The sequence below is a fragment of the Equus caballus genome, chromosome 1 (genome assembly GCF_041296265.1).
Source record: "Equus caballus isolate H_3958 breed thoroughbred chromosome 1, TB-T2T, whole genome shotgun sequence".
Classification (NCBI taxonomy): domain Eukaryota; kingdom Metazoa; phylum Chordata; class Mammalia; order Perissodactyla; family Equidae; genus Equus; species Equus caballus.
Window position 1 is genome coordinate 36,301,505 of NC_091684.1, and position 19,536 is coordinate 36,321,040.

The window sequence follows — 19,536 nt, forward strand, 5'->3', positions numbered from 1 at the left end:
GGATGCTCCTCTTCCCTCCTGCCCCCACTCCCCAGGTTAGGGCCAATCAAAGCCACAAGCATGGCCCCCTGAACCCAGTTCTCTTTCCCATTGTTCTTCCCCCACCGGCCATCACCTCATCTCCACCCCACTGTCTTCAGGTCACCTACCTTTTTCACATCTGGGACATTAAGGGCTTTCTTCGTGTGAGCCGCCCAACCCACTATCCCGATGTCCAATGGAAACACAGCTTCTCTGTCAGGGACCACCAGGTTGTCCTCAAACTTGGAGGTCGCGGTGACATCGAGTAGCTTGGAGGCCACCTCGGGGGTGCCGTTGCGGGCCCGGCATATGAACATGCTGCAGCGGTCGGCCCCCAGCAGCTGCGCCAGCCGTTGCAGGGCCCTGTGCGCCGTCAGCTCGGCGCTGCCCGTCTCCTCCTGCACCAGCAGCAGCAGCTCCGCGCAGAGGGCCGCCTCCTCCGCCGCTGTCAGCCCCGGGAAGGCCCCGCTGTGCTCAGAGGTTTCTCCTGGCGCCGCCACCCGCAGCTTCTTGTCGAAGTACTCCTTGGCAAACTGAGGGTTGTCCTCGAGATACTTCTCCACGGCCTCTTGGCTGATGTCACCCATGGCGTGGCTTGCCTTGATGCTGTTGTTCAGAAAGAAAGACCCTCAGAGTACTACCCGGGGCATAGTGCCAAGAAGGAAATACATCCTGGTCAAAGTTACTGAAGAACCCCTAAGTAGTACCTCGTGGGATCCCCAAAGGCCCAGCGGAATGGTTGCTTAGCAGAGCTTTCAAACTGCCTGTAACTTGGGATGTGACAGAAGGTCCTGGCTTAGAATGAGATTCTGGAAGCACAGGATTAACGAGTTCTTCAGGTCACGAAATCCCTAAGCATTATTAGCTCGTAAGTCCCTAGAGAATCCTTAGAGCATCTTAGCTCAGTCAGCCAAGTGGCAAGTCGAAGTAACTATTTCAGAAAAATAATTGAACGTTGGCTGCTCTCCACCGCAAGAAGTATCGTGGACATATCCATTAATTATATTACATCAGCATAGATTGACAATTTGACTTGTTCTTTCATGATAGCTTTCTGTAATGAAACTATTTAGACCTCGGAAGTGTGTTTGTTTATATGGCAACTTTAATCAACCTTTGGGGAAAACGGAAGCTTTTTAGCATCAATGCAACATAAAATGGAATATTAATCTTTCATTTTCTTAAAAGTCTTATGATCTTCCAGCTTACTTGGACTACTCTTTCTCTAAAGCCCTCACCTCTCAATTCCCCTCATTTAAAAGCTTGACCTTAGAAGTGTTTTAAAGGAACAAACCTTGGGCTTATTCTGGAGAGGCGAACATAGCACAACATTTGCCTGTGGGCCAAGCCTAATCAAGCCCCAATTTCAACAATAATCCTTGTCAAAAAACATGATCGTAAAAGGCAACCCATGCAGCTGCTAACTGGGTTTTCCTGCTGGGAATATTAGTTTGGATTTTGTTTTCAATAGTAATAGCCAGACCTCATGCAGTTTTGTTCCAAGGTACAGTCTGTTAAATCTACTGGATAAAACCTGTTTTGTCTGTTGCTAGGATCTTTAACGTCTCAGGGGCTTCTGGAGTGGAAAGAACACTTACCACTACTTAGTTTTGTTTAATGTTCAGTTTATGAAGCTTTTACATCGATTAAGCACATTTTCCCAAATATTTAAACACTATTATGCAACTAATAAGTCAAACTACCCACTTCATGAACCAATTTCCTTGAATATTTAAATGCTAATTTCAAACTTAGTCAAGGTCTTTTAAGCATTTCAATAAAGCTACAAACATTATATAACAGATCCTCTTGAATGAAAACACACGTTACAGTGACTCTAAAAGTTATTGTTATACCCATGTTTAAGTCCACTTCAAAAATAGCAACCCGATGGGTGTCGTTTACTTCTCTAGACTTAACGTTTACCTCACTGGAGTGATAAGAGTCCTATCAGACAAAAAAGAAGAAGAGATCCGTTGAGGTTGCTGGTTCCCGGTCATGAAATGAGAGATTCTTGGTCAGAACCTGGTCTTCCCAGGGGGACAGAACTCAAACTGGCATTTGCGGAGCTGTCACGTCTTGTGGTTGAGGCCGCTCACTACCTCAGAGGGCCTTGTTAAGCACATGCCTTTTCTTGCGCCTCCCTCTGTCACACCCGCGTCTGGTCTCCAGAAGGTCCTCTTCAGATTACTATTTACTTCATAACATCCTATTTGCATCTCATTACAATTAGAATAATGCAGAGGTTTATCTCCTGAGACAAAGGAGTTGAGTCACCTGATGGTCCCTCCTATGGGACTGTCATCTTCTTCTAACACCGTTGTGGACACTCTTTCTATCTAGTTATTTTGTGCAGCTACGGTGCAGTTCCTACTTCTCTCAAGAGTGTGTGGTGTGCTCACAGTTCCCCGATTCCATCCTTCCCTCTTTAAACAGAGAGAAAAACACATCTCTGTATTTCATATGCAGATTTATACTTAAGAGGAAAAACCAAAAAACCCATATATGTTAATATTCCTCTACTCATAGAAATGCAAATTAATTTAAAGATGAAACATACGCTATTATAGTCAGCATTCTTTTGTTTTTATAACTACTTCTGGATTCACTCATTTGCTCATTTTTTGAACACATCTATTGATTGTCCATTATAAGCAGACACCATACCAGCTCCTGTGGCAGAGACTTCATATTCCCCCTTATCTGATTCTCCTCTCCTCCTAGTTATGTAGGAAGATTATACTCTCTGCCCTCCTGCCTTGGTAGGGCCACATGACTAATTTTGGCCTATGGGTTGTGAGCATAAATGTCCCTTCCAGGTAGGAACAATTACTTGCCAGTGTGAGACCCTCCAGCTCTCCCTTCTCCCTACAGCCACATCAGTTCCAGATGGAGGGGCCTCCTCAATCCCAGAGTGAGGATGTCATGGAACAGGGCCCCCTGCACACCTGACATGGACATGCATCATGAGTGAGAAATAAACCTCTTTTGTTTTTAGCCTTTGAGATATGAGGGTTGTTTGTTCTGCAGCATAACCAAGTCAATCCTGACTGTTACACTTCTACTGCGGGGGAGGCAGAGGACAATTATTCAAAGCCTTGGTCCCAGCTTTGCAAGCACTTGTGGTGTAGTAAGGGAGATAAGACTAGAATATAAAAAGCTATGAAACATAGAACAGAATATGATTAATCCCAGAAGTGTGGTACATTCATAGGACTATGAGAGTACGCATGGTATAGAAATGGGATATGGATACAGGATAATATCTACAGCGGGTGGAGATAGGGTAAATCGAGTGTGTTCCGGGTGGTGGTATCAGCAGAAGCAATAGCATGGAGTGTAGAGTAACAGGGGAAACAGTGAAAGATGAATCTGCAAAGTTGGGGTGGGCCCTGATTACAGGGGCCTCAAAGGCTAGACTGAGCATTTTGAACCCTGGAAAGTTTTGGGGGTAGGAAATGACATTATTAGGGTTCTTCTCTACAAACTTAATCTGGTTGTACTTAGGAGATGAATTGGAGAAAAGAAATATTGGACATTGGGATACAGATTAAGAAGCTATCTTGCATTTGGTTCATTATCAAATACCTAAAAATGTGTATAGGCTTTGACCCTGCGATTCTGCTATTATGAATTTATCTTACAGAAATAATTAAGAATATATGTGATTAATGTAGTTACAGGGATGTTCATCAAAAGAGTGATTATAAAAGAAAAAGATTAGAAGTAGCCTAGATATTCAATACTCGGAGGCTGAGTAAATTAATGGCCTTATATCCATAGAATAGGAAGCTGTACATTTATTAATAATCCTATTATATTAATACTCCTATTAATATGAACAAATATTTATGATATGCAGTAAATTACAAGATAGTATTGTAGTACAATTCCACATGCACACACACATATCTGGAGGTGCATATTCCAAAATGTTAACAGTGATTATTTCAAAGGGGTGGGACTCAACACATTAATTTTTTCTTCTTTTTTGCTTACGTGATTTTTCTAAAGTATCTACAATGAATATACACATAATTTATGTAATAAAGAAATTCATTCATTCATAAACAAAGTTTTTAAGGCTATTTTGATAAGCTATGAGTGAGGTTGCTTGGGAATGAAAAAGAAAGGGGAAAATGTAAGACATAATTCCAGGCAACAATTGACAGGACTAGGCAATTGATCAGTTAGGAAAAGCAAGCAGAAAAGAGGGGTCCTTAGTGACTGCTTTGTGTATTGGACGACATTTTATAAAGACAAAGTTTCTTTTTTTAAGGGAAATATTGGAAGCCTGTCTTTTAGCACATACACACAAAATCCTTCTCCTTTTCTCCTATCCTGAGTGAGTGCCATCATCCCCACGGCTCTTCTTCCTTGGGGTCCTTGCAGAGTCTTTGGCCTGTGCTGACAAGGCCTTTGTGTCTCTTATTGGCTGTTCAGTCCTAATCATTAAAAAACCCCCAAATTTAAGAAAATGTAGTATTTTTTAAAAATTACCAAACAGACCACTTAGAATGATTTTTTCACACTATAAAATAATTGTTGACTTTGTTAAACTTCACTGCTTAATTTTTATGTCAGCATTTCCAGTTCATTTAAAGCAGAGATTTTTTTTTTAATAGAGCATCAACTGGTAAACAGAATGAGGAAAAAGGTCAATATCTTAGATTTTACAGACATTGACAATCATTTATTTAGATAAAACATCTCTGAAACAACAACTAAATCGATGCGAAAACTCCATTCTATTTACACAGAATGTTTTTAGAAATATAAGCCCCAAGGTAATGATAATAAAAAATTCATCCAAAAAATAGTTGACATTATAATATATAATCTGTACCAGCAACTCTTCTAAGACCCTTACACATAGTATCTCATTTAATTCTTACAACAACCTTATGAGGTAGGTATTATTATTATCTGTATTTTACAGGTGAGAAATGGAAGCACAGAGAAATTAGGTAACTTGTTCAAGTTCACGTAGCTAGTAAATAATAGTGACCTACCCCAAAACTACCGGTTTAAGTAGGATGAAATTAAACAGTGCACCTATAAGTTGTACAAGACATCTTACTAACTGCTACAGAGAAATATACAAAGACCTTTCCTTTAAGGAATTCAAAATCTAGACATACAAAATGTTAAACAACAATACAAGAGTTAAATGAAAATTCCAGGAAATTCTTTTTAAAAGCCTACGAATATACCAAAGAATGATTTAACTACCTTAAACTTTCTACTTAACAAGTTTACATTTTTCAGTAATATACTATATTAACGAACACATGTAATATTTAATTCCATCATTGCTAAAATTTTCCACTACAGTTAACTATTTCTACAGGAAGTAATGCTTATGTAACAGTCAAAAAATATGCCTATGAGGTTGAAGTACCAATGTGAAACTAACAATAATATCCTGGATTAACTCAGTGAATTTTGGATCATTATATTGAATCCACTCTTCAGCTCCACCTGAGCCAAATTAGCTGTTCCTACCACTATTCATCACCAAAAGGCATCCTTTCAAGGCAGGGATTTCAAGCACATCCTGGCAGCCAACTTCAAAGGGCCCTTTCACCTTGCTCATTTGCTCTAACAAGAGTCTCTGCCTACACCTAGTTGGTTAGTATGACCAGGTATCTTAGAGATAATTCAGTTGGTAGGATCCATGTTATTTTCAACTAAATTGATGAAACTGACTGATGGGTTTATATCCACTGAAAAAAACTTACTGAAAAAATTAGTTTGACTCTTTCTACCTGAAAATGTTGGCTGAATAACTAATCTTTTCATTTTCCCACCAATCATTTTGGCATCTTTTAAATGGAGTCAGAAGATAAATGCTACCCAATTTCCTTGTTTTTCATTTGTCTTGGCCTCTCTGTCAGGATGTGGATGTAAATGTCAGTTTGTAAAATGGAGCTGGTTGGAAATGCTTGATCTTTTTGAGGGTAGGGACATAAATTTCTTCCATTAGCTGTTCTTTCAATTATGGTAAAACGTTCTTCAATGTTTCCCGGGAGTTAGTGACTTGTTTGCTGCTGTATTAGTTAAGGTAATACTAACTTCTGTTATAGGTAAGCCCCCAATCTCAGCAGCTTAATCCAATGGCAGTTTATTTCTCATTCAAATCAAGTGAATCACTGGTGGGGTCCCAGGCTGATGAAGCCTCCACCAGCAGGCAGATGAGGGAAGACAGGAAGCAAGGACAACTGGACGGGCAGCTTTTATAAGCTCTGTCTGGGAGTGACACGCAGCACTTTTGTCCACATCCCATCTACCAAAACTTAGGCACATGGCCTTATAGAGCTGCAGGAGGCGGGTAGGTGTCCTCTGGCAGGGCAGCTTCTTCCCAATAAGCTACACTATGGAAGACGGATGCAAATTTTTTGGTGGAAGAACAGCTAGCCACCTCTGTCAGAAGTGCTCAATCCTGAGAAATTATATTTTAGAAAGAGTAATCTCTGACCAGGTCTTTTTAAATAAATATTTTATGAAGCTTACCTAAAGTGACTGATTTCAGTAAAACAAATTAAATGAATATTTATTGATTGAGCACCTACTATGTGCAAGTCTCTTGATAAATCCCATGGAAAAGTTGGAGGGATGGATACCAAGATGAATGAAATATGGTCTGTCTCTCCATGAAGTATGGGAAGGAAATGAACTTCTGTGTATATTATCTACGATCCATAGATATAATTTAAAACATAATTTTATTTCTGGAAGAAAAAGAAAAATGTTTGCAAAGAGAATATTTGTTTTATTTTCAGATTATACATTTTCACTGTAAGAAAATTTGGAAAATACAAAAGATTGCAAAATTTTTGAAAAGCCTTTAAATGTCCCTAACCCCATCACACAGAAGTAGTCACTATGAACGTTTTTCCTGCTGATATCACATATATATAATTGTTGATAATGTATGCATATTTGAAAAATTATTTTATGAGGCTAAATTTTTAAGCATCGAAGTTAAAAACATCAGTTGACCTGTATTCACGTATTTGTCATCATGAAGAAATTCAGGAGGGAATGCCAAAATAAATTGTTTTTCTTTGCTGGTATCTGGGACACCAAGGTTCATGATTTATCATTAAAAGAGAGAGAGAGAAGAGAAGGAACAGTTACACCAACTTCTAAGCATCTAACAAATAAATGAAAACATGTTGCTGCAAAAACAGTCCCCATAAAAATGCACGGAAATGACCTACATTTATTCAACATACGGTGTGTGCAAGGACCACCAAAATATGTTCCAGGAGAAATGGCTCGGGGTATTAGGAGAGCTCTTCTGGCAGTATTAACTGTGCAAAGGCAGTTGGGCTCAGCCAGGAGCTCTCCATCAATGGAGGTGTTGGAGCAGAAGCTGGAGGACCTCTACTCTGGAATGTCGAAGACGGGATCCAAGCTAGAGAGATGCTCAAAAGTCCTTTCTCACCTAGGGTGCATAGATACTACCAGATGTACGGCCACACACATGGTCCCTGGAGAAGTGGCTCTGGAGCTGACATTATTTGAGCTGTTTGGGATTATGTATCCTGTGATAAAACTGGCCTAAGCAGAAGATCTCCTAGTTAGCTGGTTGGTCAGAAACAGAGTTTTCCAAGCTCTTGGGCAGTAAGGACTTAAATGCGTCATCAGTGGCACTCCAGAGACACCTCTGAGACTCAGAAGTAGCCCCAATCCCTGAAAGAGCTGGTCTGCGGACCAATCAACTCCTTTCTCTGTTTGCCAGCCACCCTTCACTTCCTCTGCCCTCTCTTATTTCAAGTCTGGCTGTAGCAAAATGGTCCAAATTCATGTTGGTTCTTTCCAGTTTGGGCCATGGAGACACAACTGACATTGTATACAAGGAATCTTACAAAAAGAAGGTACTTCTTTGCCGTAAGACTAATTCTCATTCAGTCAAAAGCTGCATCTTCTGACTACTTGGTCAGATTAGAGGAACTCTATAACTCTGAATGGAGAGAGAAAACTATGGTCAGTAAATCGTGCCATCACTCGGGCAAAATAACATAACCAGTCACAGCATTTTAACTTAACTGACCATTGACGTTATAGAATTTTGCTCCCCTCCCCCTTCTTGTCCACTCTCGCCAATTCACCCTAGCTGTTTTGAAAACAAAACAAAATTCCACTATGGCTTTGAAATAAAATTGCATCATAAACAATTGGTAGGTGTGCTTCCAAGCGGTTTGAGCGAGGTGCCACAGAGTTAAGTAGGCGACCACCAAGGTTGCTAAAATATTTCCTGTCCTGACCAGGCTTGCGTTTCTGGAGAATATTTAACAGAGAGGGTTTTAATGCTTCTAAAGATGTTGAAACTAAAGAACAAATATTGACCCAGAAGGCACCACAACTCTCCTGAAAGAGAGTAAAATACATCCTTTATAAAATGAAAAACTACTTGGCCGAAATATTCCCAAACCCCTGCACAATTGGCCCTCAGAGGGCGAAGGGTCCAATCTGGCACGGCCGGGGCGCGGGCACTAGCGCACAAGGCAGCATCGGAGGTCTTCCCGCCAGGCCGACTGGAGCCTCCAGCCAGAGCAACTGGGCCCCGTGGCCACCCCAGGCCGCAGCTGGCGGCCGCTGGCACAGCGGCTGGCTGACTAGGCCAGGACTTGTTCCCGCGGTTCGTCGCCGCTGGAGAGTTTGGGCTCCGCCGAGGCCACCCCGCGCGGCAGCTCCACCAGCCCCAGACGGCACTGGAGGTGAGGCTGTCGCCCAAAGGGACCCTCCCTGCACCCGGGCGGCGGTGAGTCAGGGCGCGTTATGCAAGGGCTGGCCCGCCGGCCCCCGGCGCCTCCCCCTCGGTCCTTCACCCCGCGCGGTTGCGAAAGCGCGACCCCCTCCCGCCGGAGCTATAAAGCGCCCGGCGGCCCCGCGGCGCGCTCGCCTCTCTCCACGCGCGCCCGGACGCCGCGGCCAGGCTGCGCGAGCTCCCGACGGTGAGCGGCGGCGCGGGGGGGGCGCGCGGGCGGGCACTGGGGGCCGGGGGGTCCCGCTGCCGGCGCTCATCGCCGCGTCTCCCGCAGGGCGAATCCTGGGCAAGATGGAGTGGGTGTGGGCGCTCGTGGTGCTGGCGGCGCTGGGTAGCGCCCGCGCAGAGCGCGACTGCCGGGTGAGCAGCTTCCGAGTCAAGGAGAACTTCGACAAGGCTCGCGTAGGTATCGGCCCAGGTGGCCCCCGTGGCCCGGGTCCCCGGTCCCCCGCGTCCCCACTTCCCGGCGGCGGCCGTGCGCTTCCAGACACCAAGCCCCGCTCTCATCTTTTTCGCAGTTCTCCGGGACCTGGTACGCCATGGCCAAGAAGGACCCCGAGGGCCTCTTCCTGCAGGACAATATCGTCGCTGAGTTCTCCGTGGACGAGTATGGCCAGATGAGCGCCACGGCCAAGGGCCGAGTTCGTCTTTTGAAGTCAGTGGCCTCTGGGCGGCTTTGTGCTGCGGTGTCCCCTGGGCTAGGTGCCAAACCCTGACTGGGGAGGGAACGGAGCACCTGGGTTGGGATGGAGGGAGGAAACCCTTTGTCCGGCCTGGCTCAGGATCCCGTTGGCTTTTGCAGTAACTGGGACGTGTGCGCAGACATGGTGGGCACCTTCACAGACACGGAGGACCCTGCCAAGTTCAAGATGAAGTACTGGGGCGTAGCGTCCTTTCTCCAGAAAGGAAGTGAGTAGTCAGCTCAGTAGGACTGTCTTGGGGACGGGGACCTACCTGGCCAAATCGCTGCGTTTCTTCTCCAATGGCACCCTCGGGAAGAATGGTCTGTAAATGGCAGGAAACCTCAGCAGGGCCTGAGATTAGGGGGATGAGATTGGGAGTAGCTGTGCCCCTCCCCGCCACGCCCCAACCCCCCACACCCCCCGCAGCTCAATAAACCTGGCCCAAGCTCAAAAGGACCTTTGGGCTTGTCAGGTGACCTCTTTCTGCCATTTTCCCGTCAGCCACTCCATGCTTAGACCTCCCATCTCCCCAAGACCGCCCACATGACCACTCAACCTGGTTTGCATTTCTTCCGTATCTTCAATCCGTGCAACAGCGTCACTACTTGGGGCCCCAGCAGAGGCTGGGAGACCCTCATCCGAGGATGTAGCGGGTATTGTGCATAGAGCTGGCTCCCTCTCGGGTGCCCTGCCTGCCAAGGCTGAGATTCTGAGCCAGGCACAGTGTTCTGGGTGGCAGTGACCTCTTCCCCTTCTCCCAAGCACTGAAGCTCAGATGGGGGACAGGGTGTTGAGGACTCTCGGAAGAGTATCCTAAAAATTGGCTTGATGATGAGAACACATATCTACATGCTCTTTCTGCTTTTTTTCCCATTTCTCCTAAGTTTCAAATCTGGAGTCTACTTGGTACCTAGAGAATAATGCAGGCCAGGGGGTAAATATCATGGGATCTTAGAGATGGCGAGCTAGCCTTACAAAGGGGGTTCAAAATACAGACGAATAAACTGAGGCCAAGAGAAGTGCTTTGCCCAAGGTCATGTGATGAGTCTGTGAGAGCCAGTGTTAGAAGCCAGGGGTTCCAACTCCCAGGCCAGGATTCAGTGGCCCTGAACAGCAGGGACTCCTAATACAGGGCAACTTTTACAAAGCATTGTTTGAGCTCTCCTGTGAGAGAGACCCCAGGGAGCTCTTCAGGGGACTCTCTTAGCTCAGTGATCCAGGGCGGAAGTGTCCTTTATGCAGCCCGTCGACACTTGGCACATACTCCTGGACTTCTCTAAAGTTGTGTTAGATGAAATTGCATTTTTTATCAAATTGCGTCTTCAGTATTGATTTACACTGTACAGATGGACTCGCTGTTCAACAAGGGGCAAAAACTTTTCTCCTTAGAAGTAATAAAAATTATTTCAAATAATGTAGCAACTCTTCCTAACGTGGATCATTTAGCATAAAAGATATGCTTTTCTGATAATGGATTACAAAAATCAATACCAGGAGGTACAAAATTACTAATTTTTAGAAAATGTAAACACGCAGTACTCCATAGCATTTTGAGACGCACTCCTTTAGGGCTAGGATTCTGTCGGTACTGCATTGGGGAGGGTGGGAGAGGACCCAGTGAGGAAGCAGGCTTTGCCTCTTGCCTCTGCCTGCCCCTGCCAAACTAGCTTAGTTCTGCTTTTACTGCTTGTACGTTGAGATTCTATCTAGGATTTCATTTGGAAAAAAAACCCTATTGAAATCTTGAAAGTGATTGCTATTGATACTAAAAGAGATAACTACTCTATGGAAGGCCTAGGATAAATTCCTTCTTAGATGCCTTTCAGAAAAGAAGCAGTGCTGTGTAGTGGTTAAGCATGCAGGGTTAAAGTTAGACTGCCTGAGTTCAAATCCTAACTCAACCCACTACCTGTGGGACCTTGGGTGTGTTCCTTAGCCTCTCTGTGCCTCAGTTTCCTCATCTGCAAAAGAAGGTGATCATAGCACCTACCTCACGGAGTTGTGTGATGAGGATGCAATGAGTTAATATGCCGAAAGCACTTAGAACAGTTTCTGAGACCGGAGTTCTCTGTAAGTGTGTGATATTATTGCTGCTTATTATCTCCTCTATCATGAAATAATACCTTTATATTCTGGGTCCGGGATGGGAGGGCCCGCAAAGACCATTAGGTTCAAGTCTCTCGTTTTACAAGTGAAGAAACTGAGGCCCACACTAGACAAGTGACTAGCCTAGGGGCATGCAGCTAATTAGTGGCACTTAGTGACACCCCTTTCCCAGGGGATGTCAAAGGGCAGGAACGGTCTCTCTGTTTTCCAGGTACCCCACAAACTGTATGATTTAATGCTTCTACCTTCCTGTCTTTTACCTGATTTTGAGGGTTTTTTACAAAGCCTCTTTCATTCCTCTGTGCCGATTTCTTCCTTCCTTGACGTTGGTCTAGCATTATACACTGGCTTGGTCAGGAGGATGCGAAGGCCTCCAAGAGTAGCCTGCGTTCTTGATCTCTCCCCTTCATCATATACTGCATTTCACCACACAGATATGTTTAAAACGAGGCACACTTGTGCGGAGAAAACAGCTCAGGAACAAATGCTCATTAAATTTGTTGTCAAATTATTTTAAAATTAAAGGAATAATTTTCTACAGTTGAATATCAAATTTCAGTGTTAGACTCTGACATGGCCCCAGCCTTGGGCATGCTCTGTCCCAGCCTCCTTCTGCCCTAGTCCCACCAGCAGCAAGCAGGATGTCTCAGGGGTGAAGGACGCCGCCATCAACAGATCTTGGTTGCTTACAGGCTCCACCATTGATTAGTCTCTCTGAACTTCTGTTTTCCTAGCTGTGAAATGGGGATAAAGAATAGTCCCTATTTCATAAGATTGTTGGGAGGACTAATTAAAGTAATGCACGAAGAAAGCTTGATGCATAATAAGCGCTCAACCAAGACTAGCTATGAGCATCGTTGCTTTGGGCTCTTCCAGAAAGACCTGGACAAAGAATCTCCTTTGTCCACCTTCCAGATAGAGTCTCTCACTCTGCTGTTAAAGGAGCCCTTTCAAAAACGATGCAGGCCTGATTGTCCACGTGAGGTCCTCTAAGTCAAGGTCCTTGGACCACCTACGTCTAGATCATCCGAGGCGCTTGTTAAAAATGCAGATTTGTGGGCCCAAACCCAGACTTATTGAATCAGAGTCTCTTGAGGTGGGGCCCCAGAGTCTGCATTTTTAGTATGCTCCTTGGGTATGCTCCTTCTGCACAATGAAGCTTGAGAACACCTCTCTAGATAATTCAGTCCAAAGAGTTCTTTCAGCTTGCTTGGGTTTCAAGGCTCGGACTCCACTCACTTTGCCGGGGCCTGTTGGATTTTGGGGGGCAATTAGCCAGGAATAGCATCACACGCACCATCCAGATCAGCTGGACAGTTAGACCTGAGAACTGCAGGGTGCTTCTCACCTGGTTCTGTCGCTTTAGATGATTGGAGGACACAGGTGTAGGCAGCTGAAGTGACACCTTCCAGGCCCACTGCAGTGGATGACAGATCTTCAAGGGAACCAAGTCACCAGAGACAGCTCCCTCTACCAGGCGTTTTATTTGGCTTTTGGACTGGCAATCAAAACCTCTGAACCCTTCTGTGTGGGTACAGTGTAGACACAGCTGCAGTGTAACCCCACTTCCTGGGATGGTAGTGGGGGGTCAGGGCTCCTGGCCATACGCCCGCTGCCTTGATCGCTCTCTCTCCATAGCTGTACTATGTGCAGATAGCTGCTGTCCAGAAATGTCTGGGGGTGTCTGGCTCTCCAGCGGCCCCCCTACTCAGCTGCTGGGAGTGAGGAGGTTGGAGGGCCGAGCTCGTTCTTTCGAGCAGCCCCCGGGCAGTTCATCTCTTGTCTTAGGAGGGAGAGTCTGGTAAAGATTGTTATGATTTAAATTCTTTGTCTGAATCTTTGGCCAAAAAAAGCCTGGAGATAAACCAAACCAACTTAGGCCTTCTTTTAAAATCAAGAACGGTAGTCAATTTTCCTAAAACCAAGCATTGAAAGTTACTTAGTTCCTATGTTAGAATTCACATTCTGGCGACAATTCTGGAAAAAAAAATAAATAATAAGCTGCAGATTTGCTGAGCTAATAGCTACCTCAATCATGAATCTGGGTAACGTTTTAAAGGAGACCGCTTTTGTGCCTGACAAGCAGGCTGCTGGGGGGGGCCTGTGACCAACACAGCAAGCCCCACAACTAGGGAAGAAAGACTTCATTTGGAGAGGAGGAAGATTGCCCCGATGCCCAGAGGCCTGTGAGGGAAGTGCGTGGTTCGAGTGAAGCCCAGCAGGTGGCCCCACGGCTTCTGTTCCTGGTCCATCTGCTGACTAACTGCATGGCCCCTTCTGAGCTGTCACATGTCTGGGTACCTTACCCCTGGCCTCTAACATTCTCCCTGTGGGAAAGCCTGGGAGGTGCAGGGACGGCTCATTCTTCCCCCTGGTGGGCCTGGAGCGAGCCGAAGAGGGGGCACCAGCACCCACTCCTCTGCAGCTCTCCTGCAGGCCTTGAGTGTGGGCTGAACCCCTCCTAGGCCAGCGCCCCGGGGGTTCTCAGAACCAAGAGGTGTACCCAGAGGTGACTTAGGGCAAGCGTTAGAGATCTCCCTTCACCCTCTCCTGCTGGGGGAGCTAGGTTCCTCCGCATTCATCCAGCATGGAGCACGGCTTAGAGCAGAGCGCAATACTTGCCCATGCCCTGGGTGTGAGATGGAGACACAAAGGCTTTTTGTTTCTTGTTTCTTGTCCCCTGTCCCATCCGTTTACTGATTGCCTGCAGACTATGTGGTGTAGAGGTGAGGCATCTGGGCTCTGGACTCAGGTGGAATCCCACTTCGGTCCTGCTCTTTGTGATCCTGGGTGAATTAGTTTCTCTGTGCCTCAGTTTCCTCATCTATAAAATAGGGATGATAGTGTGCACTTTTGGGTTGACCTGAGGAATAATTGAGAAAACCTGGAAAGTGCCCACACAGTAACTGACACATAATTAAGTGCTCAGAAAGGCCTAGTCATGGTTATATGTGGTGGAGAATGTTAAATCAAGTAGAGATGTAGCACTTTTTACCAAATATAAGGCATTTGGATAAACTCGAGCATTGTTTGTCAATAGCAAATCTCTCACCTACGTTCTCATTAATGTTATTTCCCGCTAATCCTGCCTTTGTTGACATTTTTATCACCTTTGTTTACACTTATTCTTCATGGCTTACATCCCAGCCTCAGGAATAATGTAAATTCTTCAAGGGCTCAGCTCTACCTCCTTCAGGGGCAAGAATACAAGCTCTGAGAAAGAATGTCTGATGTTGGAGGGTGGGCATCTTGTGCCCCCAAGGCAAAAACTACTGTCTTTTGCCAGCATTCAGAAGTGAGTCAGGTTACTAGGCCAGAATTAGGATGGAGCCAGAAAAACCGTGAACCAGATCATCAGAGTGTCGTCCTCCAGTGGCTGGAGAGGCAGGAGGGCCACGTGGTTAGGGAGATGACCAGGAACTAGCTAATACAGATCAGTGCAAAAGATACATCCTGATGTTGGGAATAAGTTGGTGGCCGTCAGACAACAGCCACAAAGGCAGAGATATTGTTGGAGGGTGAATGGAGAAGACAACAGTAGAAAGCTCCATCTTGTGGTTTTGATGGGCCCGCATTCTGCATTGTTCTTTGGAAAAATACTATCACATTTATTGTCAGGGTGAGAGAGACTCATTGAAGTGAATGAGGTCCCCCCCTCCCCAGGACTTTTCTCTGTAAAGGAGAAAAAGGTCCTTTTTCATTTTCCCAATTTTATAAAAGCTCTCAGAATTCCCCGTCATCTCCTGCTTCCTAGTGAAATGAAACCAGTTTCAGGAAGTGACTGGTCTCTCGGGCCTCATGGTGAGTTTCCCTGACATCCGAGCCCGCGGCGGGAGCGGCATTGGCTCTTGGCTTTCTGCTTGCAGACGATGACCACTGGATCATCGACACGGACTATGACACCTATGCCGTGCAGTACTCCTGCCGCCTCCTAAACCTCGATGGCACCTGTGCTGACAGCTACTCCTTCGTGTTTGCCCGCGACCCGAACGGCTTTCCCCCAGAAGTGCAGAGAATCGTGAGGCGGAGGCAGGAGGAGCTGTGCCTGGCCAGGCAGTACAGGCTGATCTCTCACAACGGTAAGTGGAGGCCGGGGCAGGGCACCCCTGGCTCTCCCTGAGGGGTCATTGGCTAGAGAGTTTGGGCCCGCATGCCAGTGAGACACATTTCGTCTGCATGTAGGAGAAAATAGGGAGTCTTAGGAGTCCCCTTGGAGCCCAAGTCTTGGTGGTCCTTCTTGACCACATCTTCCACTGGCCTTACCACAACGCTGATGCAGAGGGAGCGGGCAGAGGCCTTTTTCCAAAACCCTGGCTCTTTTAATTAAATAAAACTGCAGGGGACACTCTCCTCCTTTTTTTATACTCCCTTAGGCCCAGTCTGTGTTCACATGATTTTGCCCCTGGCTACACTGCCCAAAAAAACATTTTAACTGACTTAATATTGTTTGGGGATTGAGTGGTCCCAGTGAAGAGCTGGGCAGCAAACATGGCCACTGGTGTAAAACTTAAAGAGCGACATCACTGTAGCAAATTCAAAAGAGAATGATTTCAATAAATGCTCTTTTTCTAATAGGGAACCAAATAACCATTAAATTGACTAGCTGGTTTTCCTCACTTATGCTTTTTGAGATCCCTTGGAACAACTGTTGGATCTTTTTATAGGTATTACCCTTGTCTGATCTTGATTTAAAAACCAAGAACAGTCTGGAAGAAAGTAGGCAGTCTATTTTGAATTGATACTCACTCACTCATGGGAAACTGGGTTTCAGAATCCAAATAGGGTAATGCTAAAATGTAGGAAAAAAGGGACAAAACTGAACTTGTCTATCGGTCATCTAACTGGCTGACCTGCACTACACCAAATGGATATGAACCCCGACCAAAAGCATAAATCAGAAAGGTTTTGCTGTTTTACCCTGGGGCAGCCTACATGAAGGGCTGGTAAAGGATTTCACCTTGGCCAGACTCCAGGCCAAGCCCTTTTCCCACTTCATCTCACTTAATCCTCAGAGACACCTTACGAAGTAAATGCTCTGATTATCCACTTTCTACAGATGAGGAAATGGAGGCTAAGAAAGATTATGAAAATTGCCCAAGATCTTCAATAGGTAGCTGAATTGGACACAAGCCCAGGTTTTTTTGTGACTCTGAAACCTCTTGTGGCACCACCTGGTGATATATGATACAGGACCTGGTGACCACTCTGTAAGACCAGTAACAGAGTGGCTGAGATCAGGATGACTTGGCCTCCACTTCCTGAAATAGGAGGTTGTGCCCCCAACCCTTTGAAATGCAGTGGGGCAAATTTAAGACAAATAAAAAGAACACTACTTCATACAGCAGGTCCTATTCACTCAGCCCCCATTTTCCCCAGAGAAATTCAAAGAGTTTTAAAAACAGCCGTGGGGATGTTTATGAATTACAGCCACATCCAGATATAACCTTACAAAAAGTATTTGAATAAAGCCAAGCGTAGCCTGATATTCATTATCTACATCAAACACTGGGTCCATCATTCTGTCATTAATGGCTTCGTTTTCTATCTTTCAGGTTATTGTGATGGTAAATCAGACAGAAACCTTTTGTAGCAACATCGAGGATGTCAAGTTTCATTTGAAAACTTCCCACTAACTCTTACTCAGCCTTCAACTCTATTTATCTTAGTTTAGTTTGGCCCTCTCTTCTCCCCTTCCCTAGGTAAACATAAAACCTTCAGTCACATAAAAATGTATGTGGGAATAAGTGAATCTATTTGCCCTCGGATGTATGTCTTTACTGGAGTTTTCTAAGGGACCTTTTGAGGCTTAGGGTTCCAGACTTTGATTTATTAAAATGTAGTCACCCGTTTCCTATGGTTTGGGTTCTTAGTTGTGTTCCCATGTGTGTCAAAGTGAGAAGTCCCGACGGTGGTTGGGTAGGGTGTATGTTCATATGCCAGGAGGCGTTCTTCCCTCCCTCCTGGCTCTTTATGATCTTTGGCCAATTCTGGTGCCTAATCTCCGTTATTAATGACTGTGGCTTCTCCCAACTTCCTGAAAAAGGGGTTTCCTCATTAACCCAGGAAGACCTTAACTACCAGACTGGCGAAGGCACCAAGGCGAAAAGAGGAGGTGAGTGTAGGCTAGGCCAGGCCAGCAAGCCCAAGGCCTCGGTCAGCCCTGGGCCCATGAGGTGGGCAGGATGGCAGGCTCACCCACCGCTGGGTTCGAGGGGCTGAGAGGTATGGGTCTGGATGAGCTCTAAGAAACACCCCCCAGGCCTACATGGTTGCTACCACTTATTCACTACTTGTTTCAGATGTGCCAAAATGTTGAGGGAGAGGAGGCCCTTTCCCTTGAGAGGAAGCCAGGTCTGGAGGAAGGTCAGGGTGCCCCCTACCTGGAGTGTGCAGGAACGGGGGTAGGTGGAGGTGGAAGTAGCTGGGACTGGGGCAGATCAGTGTCCCACACCATTAGCAGCACTTGTGAGCATTAGTATATAACCACAAGCAAAGCTGTTTGCCTCAGTTTCCCAGGGGTTCCCAGGAACCTCAGTTTCTCTTCTTGAAAAAGAATCTGTCTTTGGTACCACAGAGTCTTAGTTTTAAGTCAAAATCCAGCTCAGATATATATTAGCTGTGTGATGTGGGGCTGGTTACATGGCTTCTCTGAGCCTCACTCTTCTCTTGTGGAATATGGGGAGACGGCACTTGCCTGATGGGCTGCAGTGGGGATTCGATTAGAGCACTAGGAGCTGTGCAGACACCGGGATGCCAGGCTCATGGCTGTGAAGTGTGTTGGGAGGTGGGGAAGGGCACTGCTCTCCCGTGTGTGAGGAGATCTCTGTCTGGATGCTGGCATATCAAGGGCCCATGGGAGGCTCCTGGGTCCCCACCCCGTGTGCTTTGTTCTTCCACCAAGGAGGGAGGAGACGGGTGACCGTGCGTGGGAAAGCTCTGCCTGTCATCACATGGAACAGCAGGCTGTCAGGGCCCGGCTCTTCAGCTTCATATGACAACCCCAGAGACCCATGAGATAGCCACGCGTCACTTCACAAAACAGCTTTAATTTACTGAATCGATTAACTAAAGATGGACAAAAGATCTCTGTCCTCTTGCTCGAGCTTGTGATCACCATAAATATTACTTCAGAAGCTACTCAAGAAACTCCGTGAGTGATGGCAACTACTGGTGTTTATTTACTTGGCAACAGAGATTTGTTGAGTACCTACGACGTGCCAGGCCCTGAGCTCCTGCATGTTCCTGTCATTGGACCAACCTCCAAGTGATGGCATGTCCCTGAGTTCTCTGGCTCTGGCTTCTCCCCGACTCTTCTCTGCCAGGGATTCTTCACAAAGCCATAGGTCTATAAACACTATCTGATGACTCCCAAGCTGTATCTTCAGGCCCAAGCTCCACAGCCCTGCATCCAGCTGCCTGTTCTCTATTTGGTTCCCACCGGGATTTCAAACTTACATGCCCAACATGAAACTCTTGGCTCTTCCACTCCTATTCTTCTCCCAGTCTTCCCCATTTTTGTTGCCTGCCCCACCATCCGACCAGTGTCAGGCTAAAAATCTAGGAGTCATCCTTGAATCCTCTCTTTCCTACACATTCTACATCCTGTCCATCAATAAATCATATTGGCTACACCTTCCCAAAGTATGTCCCAAGATATTTCTCACAAACGCCATTGGTGCCACCCACCTCCAAGTTCCCCAACTTCTTTTTCTACTTCAGCAGCTGCCTAACTGGTCTCCATTTTAGTTCTTGCTCCTCAAAGTCCATTGCCTGCCCAGCAGCCAGAGTAATATTTAAAAACATCTATCAGGTCAGATCAGTCCCCAATTGCAAACCTCCGGTGGCTGCCCATTAAACACAGAATAAATTCTCTATGGGGGCCTCCCAGGCCCTACAGAATCCAGCCCTGTAACTTCTCTGGTTTCAATAGATGGGCTCCAGCAGGGCAGC

At 45.9% G+C, this 19,536-nt stretch overlaps 2 protein-coding genes across 5 annotated transcripts in view; one reads left to right on the forward strand and one right to left on the reverse strand.

Moving 5' to 3' along the window:
* PDE6C (phosphodiesterase 6C) overlaps positions 1-19,536 on the reverse strand; it is an 89,876-nt gene that overhangs the window by 48,236 nt on the left and 22,104 nt on the right. Inside the window, exons 1-2 of one of the 3 annotated variants that reach the window (XM_070261779.1) lie at positions 729-1,546; positions 150-627 (exon numbers count right to left, since the gene is read on the reverse strand). In XM_070261779.1, coding sequence (XP_070117880.1) covers positions 150-608 — 459 coding nt within the window. In that variant the 5' untranslated portion in view covers positions 609-627; positions 729-1,546. Of the gene's footprint in view, positions 1-149; positions 636-728; positions 1,547-19,536 lie in introns of those variants that run through there. The other 2 variants (XM_070261778.1, XM_070261777.1) reach the window with 2 other exon arrangements.
* RBP4 (retinol binding protein 4) lies at positions 6,779-17,435 on the forward strand. Of its 2 annotated transcripts, none has more exons than XM_023655349.2 (6): positions 6,779-8,984; positions 9,072-9,199; positions 9,316-9,452; positions 9,600-9,706; positions 15,453-15,665; positions 17,139-17,435. In XM_023655349.2, the coding sequence occupies exons 1-6, from the start codon at positions 8,429-8,431 to the stop codon at positions 17,174-17,176; spliced, it is 1,179 nt and encodes a 392-aa protein (XP_023511117.2). In that variant the 5' UTR covers positions 6,779-8,428; the 3' UTR covers positions 17,177-17,435. The 2 variants fall into 2 exon arrangements, with proteins under 2 accessions (XP_023511117.2, NP_001075420.2); NM_001081951.2 differs by having other exon boundaries at positions 8,488-8,747.

Coding starts and splice junctions, on each gene's coding strand:
- RBP4 (XM_023655349.2), top strand. CDS start 8,429: ATGAAAAACTACTTGGCCGAAATATTCCCAAACCCCTGCACAATTGGC. Junction 9,707..15,452: donor GTCCTTTCTCCAGAAAGGAA/GTGAGTAGTCAG, acceptor TTCTGCTTGCAG/ACGATGACCACTGGATCATC. Junction 15,666..17,138: donor CAGGCTGATCTCTCACAACG/GTAAGTGGAGGC, acceptor TCTATCTTTCAG/GTTATTGTGATGGTAAATCA.